This window comes from Lutra lutra, chromosome 17 (genome assembly GCF_902655055.1).
Source record: "Lutra lutra chromosome 17, mLutLut1.2, whole genome shotgun sequence".
Taxonomy (NCBI): Eukaryota; Metazoa; Chordata; class Mammalia; order Carnivora; family Mustelidae; genus Lutra; species Lutra lutra.
This window is the reverse complement of record NC_062294.1, coordinates 42,233,324-42,248,005: the sequence shown is the minus strand read 5'-3', so window position 1 is coordinate 42,248,005 and position 14,682 is coordinate 42,233,324. Positions and strand designations below refer to the sequence as shown.

Below are 14,682 nucleotides of genomic sequence, written 5' to 3'. Positions count from 1 at the left end.
AGTTGGTTTTATATTTTAATCTCCCAAACTATAAAACCAAGAGACAGAGATGAAAATAACAGAAAAAACAAAAATACACACACACACAATATTGCATTCAATAGGAATTCAAAACATGGGTGAGGAATGGAGGAAGAGAAACAAGACAGAAACTAATCTAAGACAGAATTTATTAGGTTGAAGAGACTTGGGAGTCTTTGGATTTATAAGATTCACAGAGAACCACTTAGGAATCAGTGTGGTAACATTTCTGAACTCCAAGAACAAAGCTTCTGGAGAGAGAACTAAGAACCAGATTGGCATCAGCAACACTAGAATGTCAGAATACAACAAATCAATACCTTCAAAGTTTTATAGAAAAAGACTCTTGGGGTGCCTCAGTTACTTAAACATCCGACTCTTGGTTTCAGCTCAGGTCACAATCTCATGGGTCATGGGACTGAGCCCTGCGCTAGGCTCCTGGCTCAGCAGTCTGCTTGAGGATAATTTCCCTCTCGGCCCTCCCCACCACCCTTGCAAAAAAATAAATAAAATAAAAAATAAAATCTGAATTTAGGATGATACAGTCAAGTAATTAAGAAAAACAAAGGCTCACCAAAAAAAAAATTTGCACACATTCCATGTAGTTGTTTTTTGTTTTTTTTTTAAATGTTAAAGATGCCCTCAAACACAACTGGGGGTAAAAAGAGAATTAAATAAGAGGCCAACATTGAAATACGAGGCCCCGAGTGTCTCTGAAAAGTCTGGTGAGAGATAATAAATCAAAGTAGAGCAGTAGAGGCAGTAAGAGGTCAGATTTTGGATATATTTTGAAAATGAAGATAATAGGATCAGAAACGCATATGAAGTGTGAGAAGAACAGAAGAATTAAAGACGACTCAAAGGTTTCTGGTCTTACCAACTAAAAGGATGAACTGTCAATTCAATCAGATGGAGAAACAGTATGTGAGAAACAGGTATGTGGACATTTCTCCAGGTGTGTTAAGGAGGCAACTGGGCATACAAGTGAGGAGGTCCAGGCTGGAGACAGGAGTCAGTAATGTACAGAGAGTATTCAAAGTCAGGAACTGCCAAGAGATTATCAAGAGAAAAGTGCAGTAAAATAAAGTATAATAAGAAGTCTGTCACCTGTGCAAATAAAAACCTAAATAAACTAGGTTCAAAAAATAGTGGTGTGGGTAATTCCTTCAAGGAATTTTGGTGTAAAGGGAAGGGCAGAAATGGGGTGGTAGTGGGGTGCCTGGGTGGCTCAGTGGGTTAAAGCCTCAGCCTTTGGCTCAGGTCATGATCTCAGGGTCCTGGAATAGAGCCCCACATAGGGCTCTCTGCTCAGTGGGGAGCCTGCTTCCCTTCCTCTCTCTCTGCCTGCTTGTGATCTCTGTCAAATCAATCAATCAATCTCTTTAAGAAATGGGGTGACAGAGGAAACAGTTAGAGTCATAGTGTTTTCTTGTTGCTATTTTTTAAGTGGGTGAGTTAGCATCAGATCTCCTTGCAGACAGGAAAGATCTAGCAGAGAAGGAAAACTGAATTCACAGGAAGAGAGTAGAGAATTGCTAAAGCAATGACCTCAAATCAAGAGGGGATGGATTTACATAAGGGGAAGGATGGTCTGACAGAGAAGAAAATTTCTCTACATTGACCACTGAAAAAGTGAAAGTGTGGAGCACAGATGTGAGTAACTGGATATATGTGGGATTGGAGGATGAGTTCATCAAAATACTCTTCTGCTTGCTATTCTTTCCTCAAACAGGAAGCAAGGTTCACAGACTGAAAGTGAAGATGGGGAGGAGGTATTGGAGGTCTGAGGAAAACAGAAGGAATGAAAGAGTCATGCAAAAAAATGGAACAAGGAAACTATGGAAATACAGTATGACTGCGGGGAAGTAACCATGACTGATGAGGTTAGTGAATGTAAATTTAGAGTGCAACTGGTCAGCATGTCTGTGTTGATATAATCAGGACTGTGGTTTCTCTAAGCCTGTACAAGAAAGCAGGAGTGGGCAGGAGGCTGAGTTTATGCTAAGTACTGATGGTAACTGCTCTTGGATTTTAAACAGGATAAAGAGGGAAGTAAAGCCATGAAGGGGATGTGGGACACTGAAGGGTAGTAAGTTCAACAGACATACTGTACTTACAGTAGGTCTGAATGACTTATGGAGTTCAGGTGCTAGAGAAGACAGAGATGGAGATGGCGGCTGGAAATAACAATGAGATAGTTATACTCTATTAAGCACCTACAATAAACCAGGCACTTTTTGTTTTTTTTTTTTTAATTTGGGTCACTTAAAAAAAAAAAGATTTTATTTATTTATTTATCAGATACAGAGAGAGAGAGAGAGCGAGAGAGAGCTAGCACACAGGCAGGCAAGGTGGCAGGCAGAGGCAGAGAGAGAAGCAGGTTCCCTGCCAAGCAAGGAGCCCAATGTGGGACTCGATCCCAGGACCCTGGGATCACAACCTGAGCTGAAAGCAGAGGCTTAACCCACTGAGCCACCCAGGAGTCCCAACTTTTTTTTTTTTTTTTTAAGATTTTATTTATTTGACAGAAATCACAAGTAGGCAGAGAGGCAGGCAGAGAGAGGGGAAAGCAGGCTCCCTGTTGAGTAGAGAGCCTGATGCGGGGCTCGATCCCAGGACCCTGAGATCATGACCTATGCTGAAGGTAGAGGCTTAACCCACTGAGCCACTCAGGCGCACCAATAAACCAGGCACTTTTGATACTACCTCATTTACTCTCAGAATAAATGATAGGTACTATTACGTATATTTAAAAGAACAAGTTAAAGCTAGGATTAAATAAATTGTCCAAGGCCAAAGAGCTACTAAGCATTCCAACTGGCCTTTTGGGTCACATTTTCTTCGAAAAATAAATACCCCACAAAACTAGAATAAGAGGGGTGTCTAGGTGGCTCAGTCAGTTAAGTGTTGGGACTCTTGATTTCAGGTCAGGTCACGATCTCAGGGTTGTGAAATCGAGCCCCACAGGGAGTCTGCTTGAGATTCCACTCTCTCTCATCCTCCCTCTCCCTCTGCCCCCCCCAACAAATAAATAAATAAATCTTTAAAAAAAAAAATCAAAAAACCAAAACTAGAATAAGATCCCCATGAATAAAATATTTTACAAACTTACACATCATCCATTAAAAATTAAGATTAAAATTAAATTAAAATTAAGCTTAAAACTTACTTCAATGATATCTAGATTTTAATACAGCTAATTAAAATATTACTTCAGGGGTGCCTGGGTGGCTCAGTCAATTAATTGTTGGACTCTTGATTTCTGCTCAGGTCATTATCGCAGGATTGTGAGATGAAGCCCTGTGGTTGGGCTCCAGGAGCGTAGCACCAGCTTAAGATTCTCTCTTTCCCTCGCCCTCTGTCCATCCCCCAACTGCGCATGCACACATGTATGTGTGTCTAAAAAGATAAACAGTATTAATGTAAAGCACCACAGAGAAATAAGAAGGTAAACTGTTTCTGTAGAGGGCATCTTCTATCATGGAGCAGTAAACTCAGGTTAAGTCATCTGCAGTTACTAGTAGTATTACTGTGGCACTGAGTTAAACACTACAAAACCCTTGCTATGTGTCAAGCACAGATAAATTTCTTTACTCTTCCTATTTCTTTCCTTCTTTATTATTTTCTTCAGGCTTTTTACTGTTTTCTCTACTTCTTTTTTTTTTAATTAAGATTTTTATCTATTTATTTGACAGAGAGAGATCACAAGTAGGCAAAGAGGCAGGCAAAGAGGGGTGGGGAGAAGCAGGCTCCCTGCTGAGCAGAGAGCCCAATGCAGGGGCTCGATCCCAGGACTCTGGGACATGACTTGAGCCGAAGGCAGAGGTTTTAACCCACTGAGCCACCCAGGCGCCCCTGTTTTCTCTACTTCTTAATCAGAAAGCCACAGCTTATCTTACTCCTCTCAAAGATGCAGTTAGTTTCTGGCATTGACTTCAGACTCCCAAATTACTAAGTATTTCTGTGGACTGTATAGCAACAATAAACTGTTTCCAAGGCTCCAGTTCTGGCAACCTCACTAAACCAAAAGAAACTGCAGCCTGAAAAGTTACTAGATCTTTGGACATTCTAGGTAGTGATTTTGTGAATTGCTGGATTAGGTCCCCAACTCATGTGAGAATGCAAGAAATCAATACAGCACTTTCCAGGCATTTCATCCATCCTACAGAGCTCTCCTACTCACTCAATGGAGTTTATGAGTATGTGGCTAATTAACAATCAAGAAGTGGCTAAGGTATAAAAATGGGCAGGACTTAGCAGATGACTTAAGTAATAAGTAATCTAGTACTAAGTTACTTTATGTATTTAAGTAAATAATTCATTACCAGCTTTGATATTCTCCTACCAATGCCTTGATTTTAAGGACAAATCATTTTAAAAGCACCTGACTTACTAATCATTCTTCTTTACAAATATTTTCCTAATGCAGTGGCAACCTGGTTTTCATTGGAGTGGTGTATTATCCAGATATAGCTAACCTAATGTAGATGAAATAAGAATTTCATTCATTTTAGCCCATTTTATTTAAATATTATAAAAATCTAGAAACATAACACTTATGGGAAACATGTACTTTCTCCAACTTTGAAATTCCCATAATAAAAAATCTTCAATAACTACAACTATCCTTTTATTTATTCAAATATTTTCCGGGGGCTTGCACTGTTTTAGGCACCAAGGGTAGAGCAATGAATGAGACAAAACTCTGCATTTGTGAAACTTCGATTCTTCGCAATCTCTGTGTATCCAGTCTCTAGTATGTGCTTGGGCATCATATTCACAGACACAGGTTTGAATTTACAGTAATTGGAAATATTCTACAAAACTATTCATGCATGCCACCACTTTTCAATTCCCTCAAACATCTGGAACTAGTTCTTCCCTTCAATTTTAAATGAAAATTATAACTGAGCTTGAGTCACAAGGTAAAAACTCCATCTCCCTAACAATGTCAATTTTGTCATAAGATTTTATCCTCCTGTATTTCTAGTCTCCAAAATCTCTCACTGTTGGGGATAGGGTGAGGGGCAAAACATCTTAGGCATCTCAATTTTAAAGAGATATATAATTGTGAACATGGGAAGTACTATTTGGAGATTCCCCCAAGAGATTTCTACAAGATTAATAACCTAAAATGCTAAATAATTTCCATTTATTCATTAAATAAACATTCATTCTCCCAGGAACTCAGACTTTATGGAGGGAAGGAAGGTGACAAACATATGCAAATAAGCAAAGAAGATGACGTGCAGGTCATAATCAGGAAGAAAATAAACTCAGAGCTGTGACAAAGACTCCAAGAGACAAACTACAGACCAAATGATCTATTAACACATTTAAAAGACTGACATCAGTCTTTCTAGGTTGCCTTTAAGACTCCTTGACATTCATTAAAAGATTCTGTGTATCAAAACTCATCAAACTTAACTTCAATATTACCTTTACAGAACTAGAGCTCGTCTGTGAAATCTCTAGCAGAAAATAAAGGACATTACCCAGTTAGTTACTACCCCTGGGCTTTTGATTATATTTAGTGTGATCATACAATTTATTACCCAAACTGGAACACTTCCAAGAGCGAAAAGGGATGCTTTAGTTTTATTTTTTTAAGGTTTTACTTATTTATTTTTAAAGATTTTATTTATGTGTGTGAGAGAGAGAGTGAGAGATCATGTAAGAGAGCACAAGCAGAGAGAAGAGGGAGAGCAGGCTCCCTGCAGAGCAGAGAGCCCATATGGGACTTGATCCCCTGACCTGAGTCAAAGGCAGGCGCTTAACCAACTGAGCCACCCAGGCGCCTGAAAAGGAGTATTTTAATAATTATGCTAGAACAACAGGCACAAACAAGGACCTTCCACCAGGGCAAACCAGGCCATTTGGTCACCGTAACTATATAACACATCAAATATAACTAACCCAAAATTTTAAGAGCACTGTATAGTTGCACATGAATTTAAATTATAAGTAACATCCAAGTAAAGGACCTGTTTTAACCTGGATCATGTAAACCAAGTGAATCCCTTACTAAATTTAAGTGAAAGGGCAAAACAAAAAGTTCTGAAAAAGAAATCTAAGTATCTTTATGACATTGGGGTAGGGAAAAATTCCTTAAAAAGGAAGAAAGGAAGGAAGGAAGGAAGGAAGAAGAAACAAACACTAGCCATAAGTAAAAGAGTAATAAACATGTCTTCTTTAAAACGAACATATGTTCACCAAAAGAAGCCATTAAATGGGGGCCCCTGGGTGGCTCAGTGGGTTAAAGCTTCTGCCTTCGGCTCAGGTCATGATCCCAGGGTCCTGGGATCCAGCCCCACATCAGGCTCTCTGCCTGGTGGGGGAACCTGCCTCCTCCTCTCTCTCTGCCTGCCTCTCTGCCTACTTGTGATCTCTATCTGTTAAATAAATAAAGAAAGAATCGTTTAAAAAAAAGAAAAAGAAACCATTAAATGGGGAAAGATATTTGCAACAGATATACCCAGCAAAGGATTCGTACTCAGAATACTGAACTCTAGAAAAAGACCTGCATTTCAGTAGTAAAATGAGCAAAAGATTTCAAAGGCATTTCATGAAAGATGAAATCCAAATGACTAGGATATGACAAAGTGTTCAGCTCATTAGTAATCAGGAAGATTAAAGCCAGGTACACTCATACTCACCAGACTGGACAGAATTTAAATATCTGGTACTAAGTATTATTGTTGGTAAGGGATGTGGAACTAGAATCCTCATATATTAATAACTGAAATAAAAACTAGTAAACAACAACAAAACTGGTTAGCATTACCTAATAAAGACACACATTCCCCATGATCCTGCAATTCAAGTACACACCCTCAAGAAAAGTACACAAACAGGCATCAGTGCACTTAAATGTTCACAAAGGCGTTGTTCATAATAGCAAAAATTGTAAACAATTTAAACATTAACTGTAGAACATAAAAAATAAATGCAGAATAAACTTGTTATATTCCTGATGAAATACCACACCACAACAAAACAAAATCAAATATATATACAAGACGATTCCATTTATATAAAGTTCAAAAAGGACAAACATAAACTCTATTATTCAGGGATGTAAACTTCAGTGATAAGACTATAAATGTTAGAATAATGTTTATATCCAGCTTAAGTGGGTAATTGTGATGGGAAGATGCAGGGGGTGGGAGGATTCTGGGATGCTGGCCACAGTCTGTCTTGCCCTCTGTGGTACTTACAAGGATCTTTGTTTAAAAATATTCCATTTTTATCTATGTATCTTTTCAACGTGTGAGGTAATTTCACAATAAAAGGGGGGGAAAAAAACCCTCTTCCCAGAGAGGGAAAAAAATTAACATCCAAAAGAGAATTCTAAGAATGTCATTTGAAGAGATTAACTCAACTGATAGTTCACAAAGATAACAGGGATGTCTAAATGTAAATACAGACTGGGTTCTAAACCGCACAAACTTTTTGGCTTTAATCTGTTCGACTGCTTCCTCATCCAAATTTCAAAAAAGGTGGAATATCAGATATCACATTACTTCACAAGTCATAAATTCTAAAGTTTTTTTTTTTTTTTTTTTTAAGATTTTATTTATTTATTTGTCATAGAGAGAGAAGCGAGAGTGAGCACAGGCAGACAGAGTGGCAGGCAGAGGCAGAGGGAGAAGCAGGCTCGCTGCCAAGCAAGGAGCCCGATGTGGGACTCGATCCCAGGACGCTGGGATCATGACCTGAGCCGAAGGCAGCTGCTTAACCAACTGAGCCACCCAGGCGTCCCATAAATTCTAAAGTTTTAAGACCAAACACCCCATTTCTAATTCTGGAATTTGAAGTGCCCAGTGTTGACAGGATAGCTTTATTGGAGATTTAGATTAGATACTGCTACGCAGAATAAGCTACCAAAATTTGGTAACTTCAGTTTTTGCAAATACAACTGAATTCCCAAATCTCTGTTACATATTAAATAACTCCTCCTGCTTAACAAAAAACATGTATTATATATGGGGGATTAATGATCAAAGCCAAAAGTACAGACAATTCAGCGATTTAAAAAAAATCTTTTCATTGCTGTTCTCGTATTTATCAAGTCAGGATACAAAGAACAAATTGGCATATGAACTGAACTATTACAGACTAATAAAATTGTAGTTAATATTAACTCTAGAAGCCGAAATGGATTTTTTTAAAAAATGTGGGTCATTAATAATATAGACTTTTTGTTTTCTTGAATAAAAGAATATATTCAAAGGCTTTTAAAAGACTGAAGTTAATACATCAGAAATCTTAAAAATGTACATAGTTTTTTTTTTCATTGTGAGAAGTAAAAGCCCAGTCAACTCAAACTCTAAGCTGGCAAGACACCTTAAAATTCAGATTATGGAAAACAATGCTTTTTAAAAAGTTATTAAACCACTTTAATGAAAAATACTGTATGTGGTTCTCACCAAGAGCTTTAGAAAGCCTTTTTGATAATTTCATAAAGCCATTAAAAACTAAGACACTATACAGCTAAAGACTCATGGGTTGGAAGTGGAAAAGAAGTGAAGATTAAAAAAAAAAAAAAAAAGACTTAAGACTCCTTACCTCAGGTATAAAATTTGTCCCAACACGAGTGTTATTAAAAAGGACACCAAAAGTGTCACTAGTGTGACATTTAGTGTGACATACCGTGAAATGACTCTCCTACTAGTTACAGATGAAATTTTTCTTCTTTTTACAGATTTAGAAAATTTCTTCCTAGCCCTGGACCTCTGTCTCTACCACGGAGTTGATCCCGTAACTCCATGAGATGTACTGGAAAGCTACCTTAGTTATCTCGCTACCCTCTTCTAAGGATTCCAAACTTGTGAGATTTGCTTTAAGAGCAGGAGCTAAAGTTTATTTTCTTCCTGGTTTTCTGGCGGAGCGAAGGCCCAGCACGTGTGAACGGAAACAAAACCCACTCAAAACTGGGCGACGCTTAACGAAATACTACGGGTACGACACTTTCCTCCTCAATGCCCCGGCCTCGCCATCCCAGGGAGCCTTCACAGGGACGGGTCAGAGCCCACGGACCACTCAGATCTGCCTTCGGAGCAAGGGTCCTGGGTCACGCTGGAACCCTCCTCCCCACCGGCTTTCCAGAAACAAGGGTCGATGCGAGAAGCGCAAGCATTTGTAAAAAGAGATGGTTGCACAACAGCCTTCGAGAAGGATTCCGGTTTAACAGGTAAATATACCGCGTAGGAGACAAGTGGGATGCGATCTGCTCGACGGTACCGGTGGCAGCTGGAGACGGTCTGCGTCGCCGAGCAAACCCAAAGTTTCGGCATATTACTTACAGTTCACCTGATGAATACCGTAACGAATCGAAATTAAGAACGTGAGAAAATAGGTCCCTTCGAATCAACAAATCGCACGAAACTCAAGCTAGGCGGAGAAATTCTTTGAATACTCAGAATCTGTTTTGTGGCAAGACGACAGAACCCCCGAATTTCGGAGTTGGAAGACACGTCTCTCCGTGTTCTCCGGCCCGTTCTCGGACTTCAGGGCCGCCCCGCCCGCCCCGCTCTCGGTCCTGTAGTTCCCGGATTGAAGGCGCGGACCTTCGGGGTGGAAGCCAGGAAGCCCGGGGGAGGCCGCGGCCCGGCCCGCGACGCCCGGGCCCGGAGGGAGGGAAGGGAGCGGCCTCCGGGAGGACCACGGAAGAGGCAAGGAGGGAGCGAGGAGGCCGCGGGCCGAGAGCCGGGCGCAGCACCCCACCCCGAGGCCCGCCCCGGCGTACCTTTGGCGAGGGCTACGGTGGAGTTCTCGGTGTCGATGGTATAGAGGATGCCCTCGTAGCGGATCTCCGCCTTGGAGATAAGGCTGATCTTGCTGCCGATGTAAGGGGTGCCCCCGCTCATGGCGCCGCCGCCGCCGCCGCTCCGGGCCGCTCGCAGAGAGGCAGATCCCACGCCGCTGTCGCCGCTCCACAAGCCCGCTCGCTCCGTCGGCGCCTACAGCAGCCGCCTCAGACCCAACATGGCGGCGGCGCCGGCTCCGCTACCCTCCCCCAGCCTCCCGCCCTCAAGCCGCGGCGCGGCGGCGGCGCGGCGGCGGCAGCAGCGGCGGCGGCGCGGGGCATGCTGGGCTGGTGAGGCCGCGCTCTCGCGAGACTCCGCCGGGTGCGGGCGGCTCAGTCTTCCCCCGCGGTCTTGGTAGTCCCGACGGCGCTACTTGGCCTACTCCCGGGCAGCGGTGCTCGCGCGGCTTGAGAGACGATTCAGGGAGAGACGAAGTACCTCGTGGCGCCAGGACACGGTGGGCTGGAGTGGAGGCGCGCGCAGCCCTCTTGACCTCACCTGCGGCCTCCTCCATTTCCAGACCCCTCGTATCTTGTCCGTCGTCCTGTGTCCGCTGATGTGTCTCTCAGCCTGGAAAATGGCCCATCCGCCTCCAAGCTCGTGGCAAGCCCCTTTAAGACGCCGTCCTTTCCCCTTTGAGGCTACTGTGTCCCTCTTGAAGCTCTCAAGGACCATGACAGCCTCCCATTACCCAACTCCCCCCCCCCCCCCCAGCTCCCCTTCGCAGCTGCTGGAGCTGGGACTCTGTCCAACACTTTCAGATGGTCTCATCTAGGCTCGTGGCTTTCAATGCCACTACACAGACCAATCCCAAGCATTTGTCTGCTGCTTTGATTAATTCTGTGAACTCTGGATTTATATAAGCCATAGTCTACTCAACCTCTCTGGTTGGATGTGTAATCAGCATGTAATTAACTTTGTGTCTCCAAAACAAGGTTCGCGATTTTCCCTCTAAAATTAACTTTTGCCCACTATTCACCACTGGGGTAACTGCTACCATTTATTCAGCTGTTCATCTTTTGAGTCATCCTTGACTTATCTCTCACCCGGAAATCTGTTCTGATTGCAAATCCTGTCCTTTCCATCTATAAACTATAACCTGAATCTGATCACTTCTCACCATCTCTATTCCTACCCCTGTACAACAAACCCCACTTACCCTGCCCAGGGTTACTACAGTTCCCTCCTAAAAGGACCCTCTACCTCTGTTCTTGCCCCAAGTGGTAATTCTCCACACAGCAGCCCGAGGGATCGCGTCCTTCCTCTCTACTCGATACTCTCCTCCCCAGTGATCCTTTGTCACACAGAGTGAAAGCTAGACTCCTTATTTAAGCTTATAAAAACATATATGATTGAGCTCCTTGTTGCCTCATTAGCCACCCTTTCTTTGCCAAGAACTTTTGCACTTTATTCAGATCTCAGATGTGATTTCCAGAGATGACTTTCCCTACTGTCTTGATTAAAATAGGACACCTGCATCACTATATTCCCTTAACTTGCTTACTTTTTCTCCACAGTCTTTATCTCTCCCCAATATGTCTTTTTAATTATTTGTGTGCATCTGTCTCCTTTGCTAGAATGTAAACATTTTGAGACAAGGATGCTTTAGTCACTGCTGTATGGTCAGGACCCAGTACAGCTCCTGGCACAGGGCAACTTCTCAGTAAATTGCTATATGGATGAGGGCAGGGCACAGACAGGATGTCTGGTTAGCTAAGTGAACGAATGATGAGAAGTGCGGCAATGTGGAGAGGGGGAGGCTAGAAAGAAGACTAGAGGTTGTGTTGAGCCTGGTGCGCAATGGCTTCAGAGGAAGGCTATGAAATAACCTGCCTCAGTACCAGCTTCCTGCTGGGGAGTTGAGCTCTTACTCGTGTTCATTCCTTTCCCTTCCAGGCCTAGAACCTAGCTTAGCTTCTCATCCTTCCCAGGCTCATCCTTTTCCATCGCAAAGTTGATGATTCCCAAATTTACATCTTTCATATATCCTGACTCTCAGTCACACAAACTGTGTACTTTCTAGATGCCGTTTTTGGGGTGTGTTTCACAGGTGCTTCCTGTGAAGCTTCCAACTCAAGATGTTCAAAATTATCTGCATCTATAACCTTCCTTCCCCCAAATAAACCTGCTCTTTACCCCTACTCCTCATTGCCATCACTGGCCCCAGGACTCAATCAGATATCCAATACTGAAACCAAGAGTACTCCTCTAGCTACACTCTGGATCACCAATCTTGTTGCTTCTGTTAATGTCTTGTAACTCATGGTTTCCTGCCCCCTGTGGTGCCAGGAACCATGCGTAATTGCTGCTGATCAGTGTGATACCCCATAGCATATTATATATATGAATCTCCACCTTGTGAGCTAGAAAACAGTTGAAAACTGTGACATGTTTCATTACCATGACTTTTGAAAACCCAGATCCCATGTTGCTCCCCTGCTTAAGAGCCACAAGATCCCAATTCCAATGTATGCATAGGGATTTCCATACCAACAAGTGATTCTTGGACACCAGCTGGGGTGTCCTACAATTCAACTCAATGCTGACACTATCTACCCAGAGATAGCATCAGATCCCACAGTTTGAGGTCTCAGTCCTATAAGACTATCCCCCTTCAGATGTCAATCATAAGCCTAGGTTATCAACTGTGCTTCCAACCAACCAACTACAGACTGGGGGCTCCAACAACCCCCCAACCCCTTTGGACTTCAGACTTGGTCACAAATTCAGGTTTTTACCATACTTCTGACCAACTGGCTGTTAATCAGAGGTTCCCACAACCCCCTTTCTTGAGTTCACTTCATTTGCTAGAGTGACTCACAGAACTAGAGAAATGTTTTACTTTCTAGATCACTGGTTTATCATAAAAGGATATAACCCAGGAAAAGCCAGACAGAAGAGATGCACGGGGCAAGGTATGTAGAAAGGGACATGGAGCTTCCATGCCCTCTCTAGGCATGCTGCCCTCCCTGCATCTCTACATCTCCACCAAGCTGGAAACTCTCAAAACCCCATCCTTTGGGGTTATAATGGAAGCTTCATTACACAGACATGATTGGTTAACTCATTGGCCATTGGCCCTTGATTCAATCTCCAGCCTCTCTTGCCTCCTTGAATATTGGCAGTGGGGGGCAGAAGGTGGGAGTGGGACTGAGAGGTCTAACCCTGTAATTAACAGTTCCGCTGCACTGGCAACCAGCCTCCATTCTTAGGTGCTTTCTAGAAGTAACCTCATTAACGTACAAGAAGACACCTTTATCACCATCAGTTGTTATGAAATTCCAGGTGTTTTAGGAGCTCTGTTCCAGAAACAGGATGAAGACCAAATATGTATTTTTCTTACTATAATTCACAGTATAACAAGTTCACCTGGGCTTCCAATGCCTTGAGGGCAAGATATGATCTATGTGTCTCACAGACATCCCCTTCTGGTGGGACATGGACCCAAGTATCAGGAGATGATGAGGTCTTTCAGTTCAGTCCCCAGCCTTCTGCACTGCCTCCCATTTAACCAAAGAGGAAGACTAGCACTGTGTTTTGAATTTTCATCTTTTCAAATCTGTTGCTTTACTCCAGAGAGATGTTTATAGTATTAGTGGTTTCTTCTTAGCCAAGCAGAGTCCTCTGACTGTGGCAGGCCCCATCACTTGCCTGCCCAGGCCTAGAGGTGGTAAATGCCCCCTGTAGCCGCTAATCTCATCTATGAAGTTATATCCCCCTTTTCCAGAATTTAGTTCCTTTAAACCACTTTGTGATATCTGTAAAAATAAATATATTTTACTTTACCCATTTCCCCCCTCTATTACTACAGGGGAAGTGATCATCTGCTGTGACCTTTTCAATCTAATTGGAAGTGGAATTTGGAAGATTTTTTGTTGTTGTTTTTCATGTATATCCATTAGGGATATGTCCATTTTATCCTTAGAGAGGCCCTCCCGGTCAGTTTTTCCTCTAGAGTTGGGATAGACTGCTAGCCTTTCAGTTAAGTAGCATGACATTGTTGACTTGCATTTAAGGCCTGTGTTTTTGGGAAATATGTCCCTTCAAAGAACCACTCTGCTCATTTTGAGATACATACCCAAACTGAGACTTAATTGATGGTGCTATGGGGGATGTCTCCCATCCTATGTTTGTTTGGCGGTACAGGCACATTGTGTGGCATTGTGACCGATTTCTGTCTCTCTCCCTTTCCCTTTTTAGAGCATGATCATTGAATTTCCGTAGGTAAATGCACAGATGATACAATTTCATTGTTTGCTGACTTTTATCTTTTTAAAAAGATTTTATTTATTCATTTGAGAGAGAAAGAGCACAAGAGAGCACGAGCAGGGGGAGAGGCGGAGGGACAAGAGGACTCCTTGCTGAGCATGGAGCCCAACATGGGGATCGATCCCAGGACCCTGAGATCATGATCTGAGCTGAAGTCAGATGCTTAACTGACTGAGCCACCCAGGTGCTCCTATTTGCTGTCTTTTAATTAATAGTAGCTCTGAATAACCTGTTTTTATTTCTATTTTTTTTAAAGATTTATTTATTGAGATTGGGGAGGGGGGCAGAGAGAGAGGGAGAGAGAGAAAATCTCAAGCAGACTCCCTGCTGAGCGCCAAGCCTGAGGCAGGGCTCTATATCACCACCCCGAGATCGTGACCTGAGCTGAAATCAAGAGTCTGCTGTTCAACTGACTGAGCCACCACCCAGGTGCCCTTCTAATTTTTAAATGAGAAAACTGAGGCTCAGGGATGTCAAGTAACCTAGATCCAATATTAAGGTAGGAAATAATGAATTTTAACCTCATCTGTATGATTCCATAATGGATATATTTTACACCATTCTAGGAGGGCAAATCAAGTTT

General features: G+C 42.5%; 1 protein-coding gene across 4 annotated transcripts in view; it reads right to left on the bottom strand.

Annotated features, from left to right (window-relative positions):
* Positions 1–10,072, bottom strand: part of LSM14A (LSM14A mRNA processing body assembly factor) — a 55,332-nt gene extending 45,260 nt beyond the window's left edge. For 3 of the 4 annotated variants that reach the window (XM_047709732.1, XM_047709734.1, XM_047709735.1), the window contains exon 1: positions 9,770–10,072. In XM_047709732.1, coding sequence (XP_047565688.1) covers positions 9,770–9,890 — 121 coding nt within the window. In that variant the 5' untranslated portion in view covers positions 9,891–10,072. The remainder of the gene's footprint in view (positions 1–9,769) is intronic. The other variant, XM_047709733.1, reaches the window with a different exon arrangement.
* Positions 10,073–14,682: the final 4,610 nt, after the last annotated feature.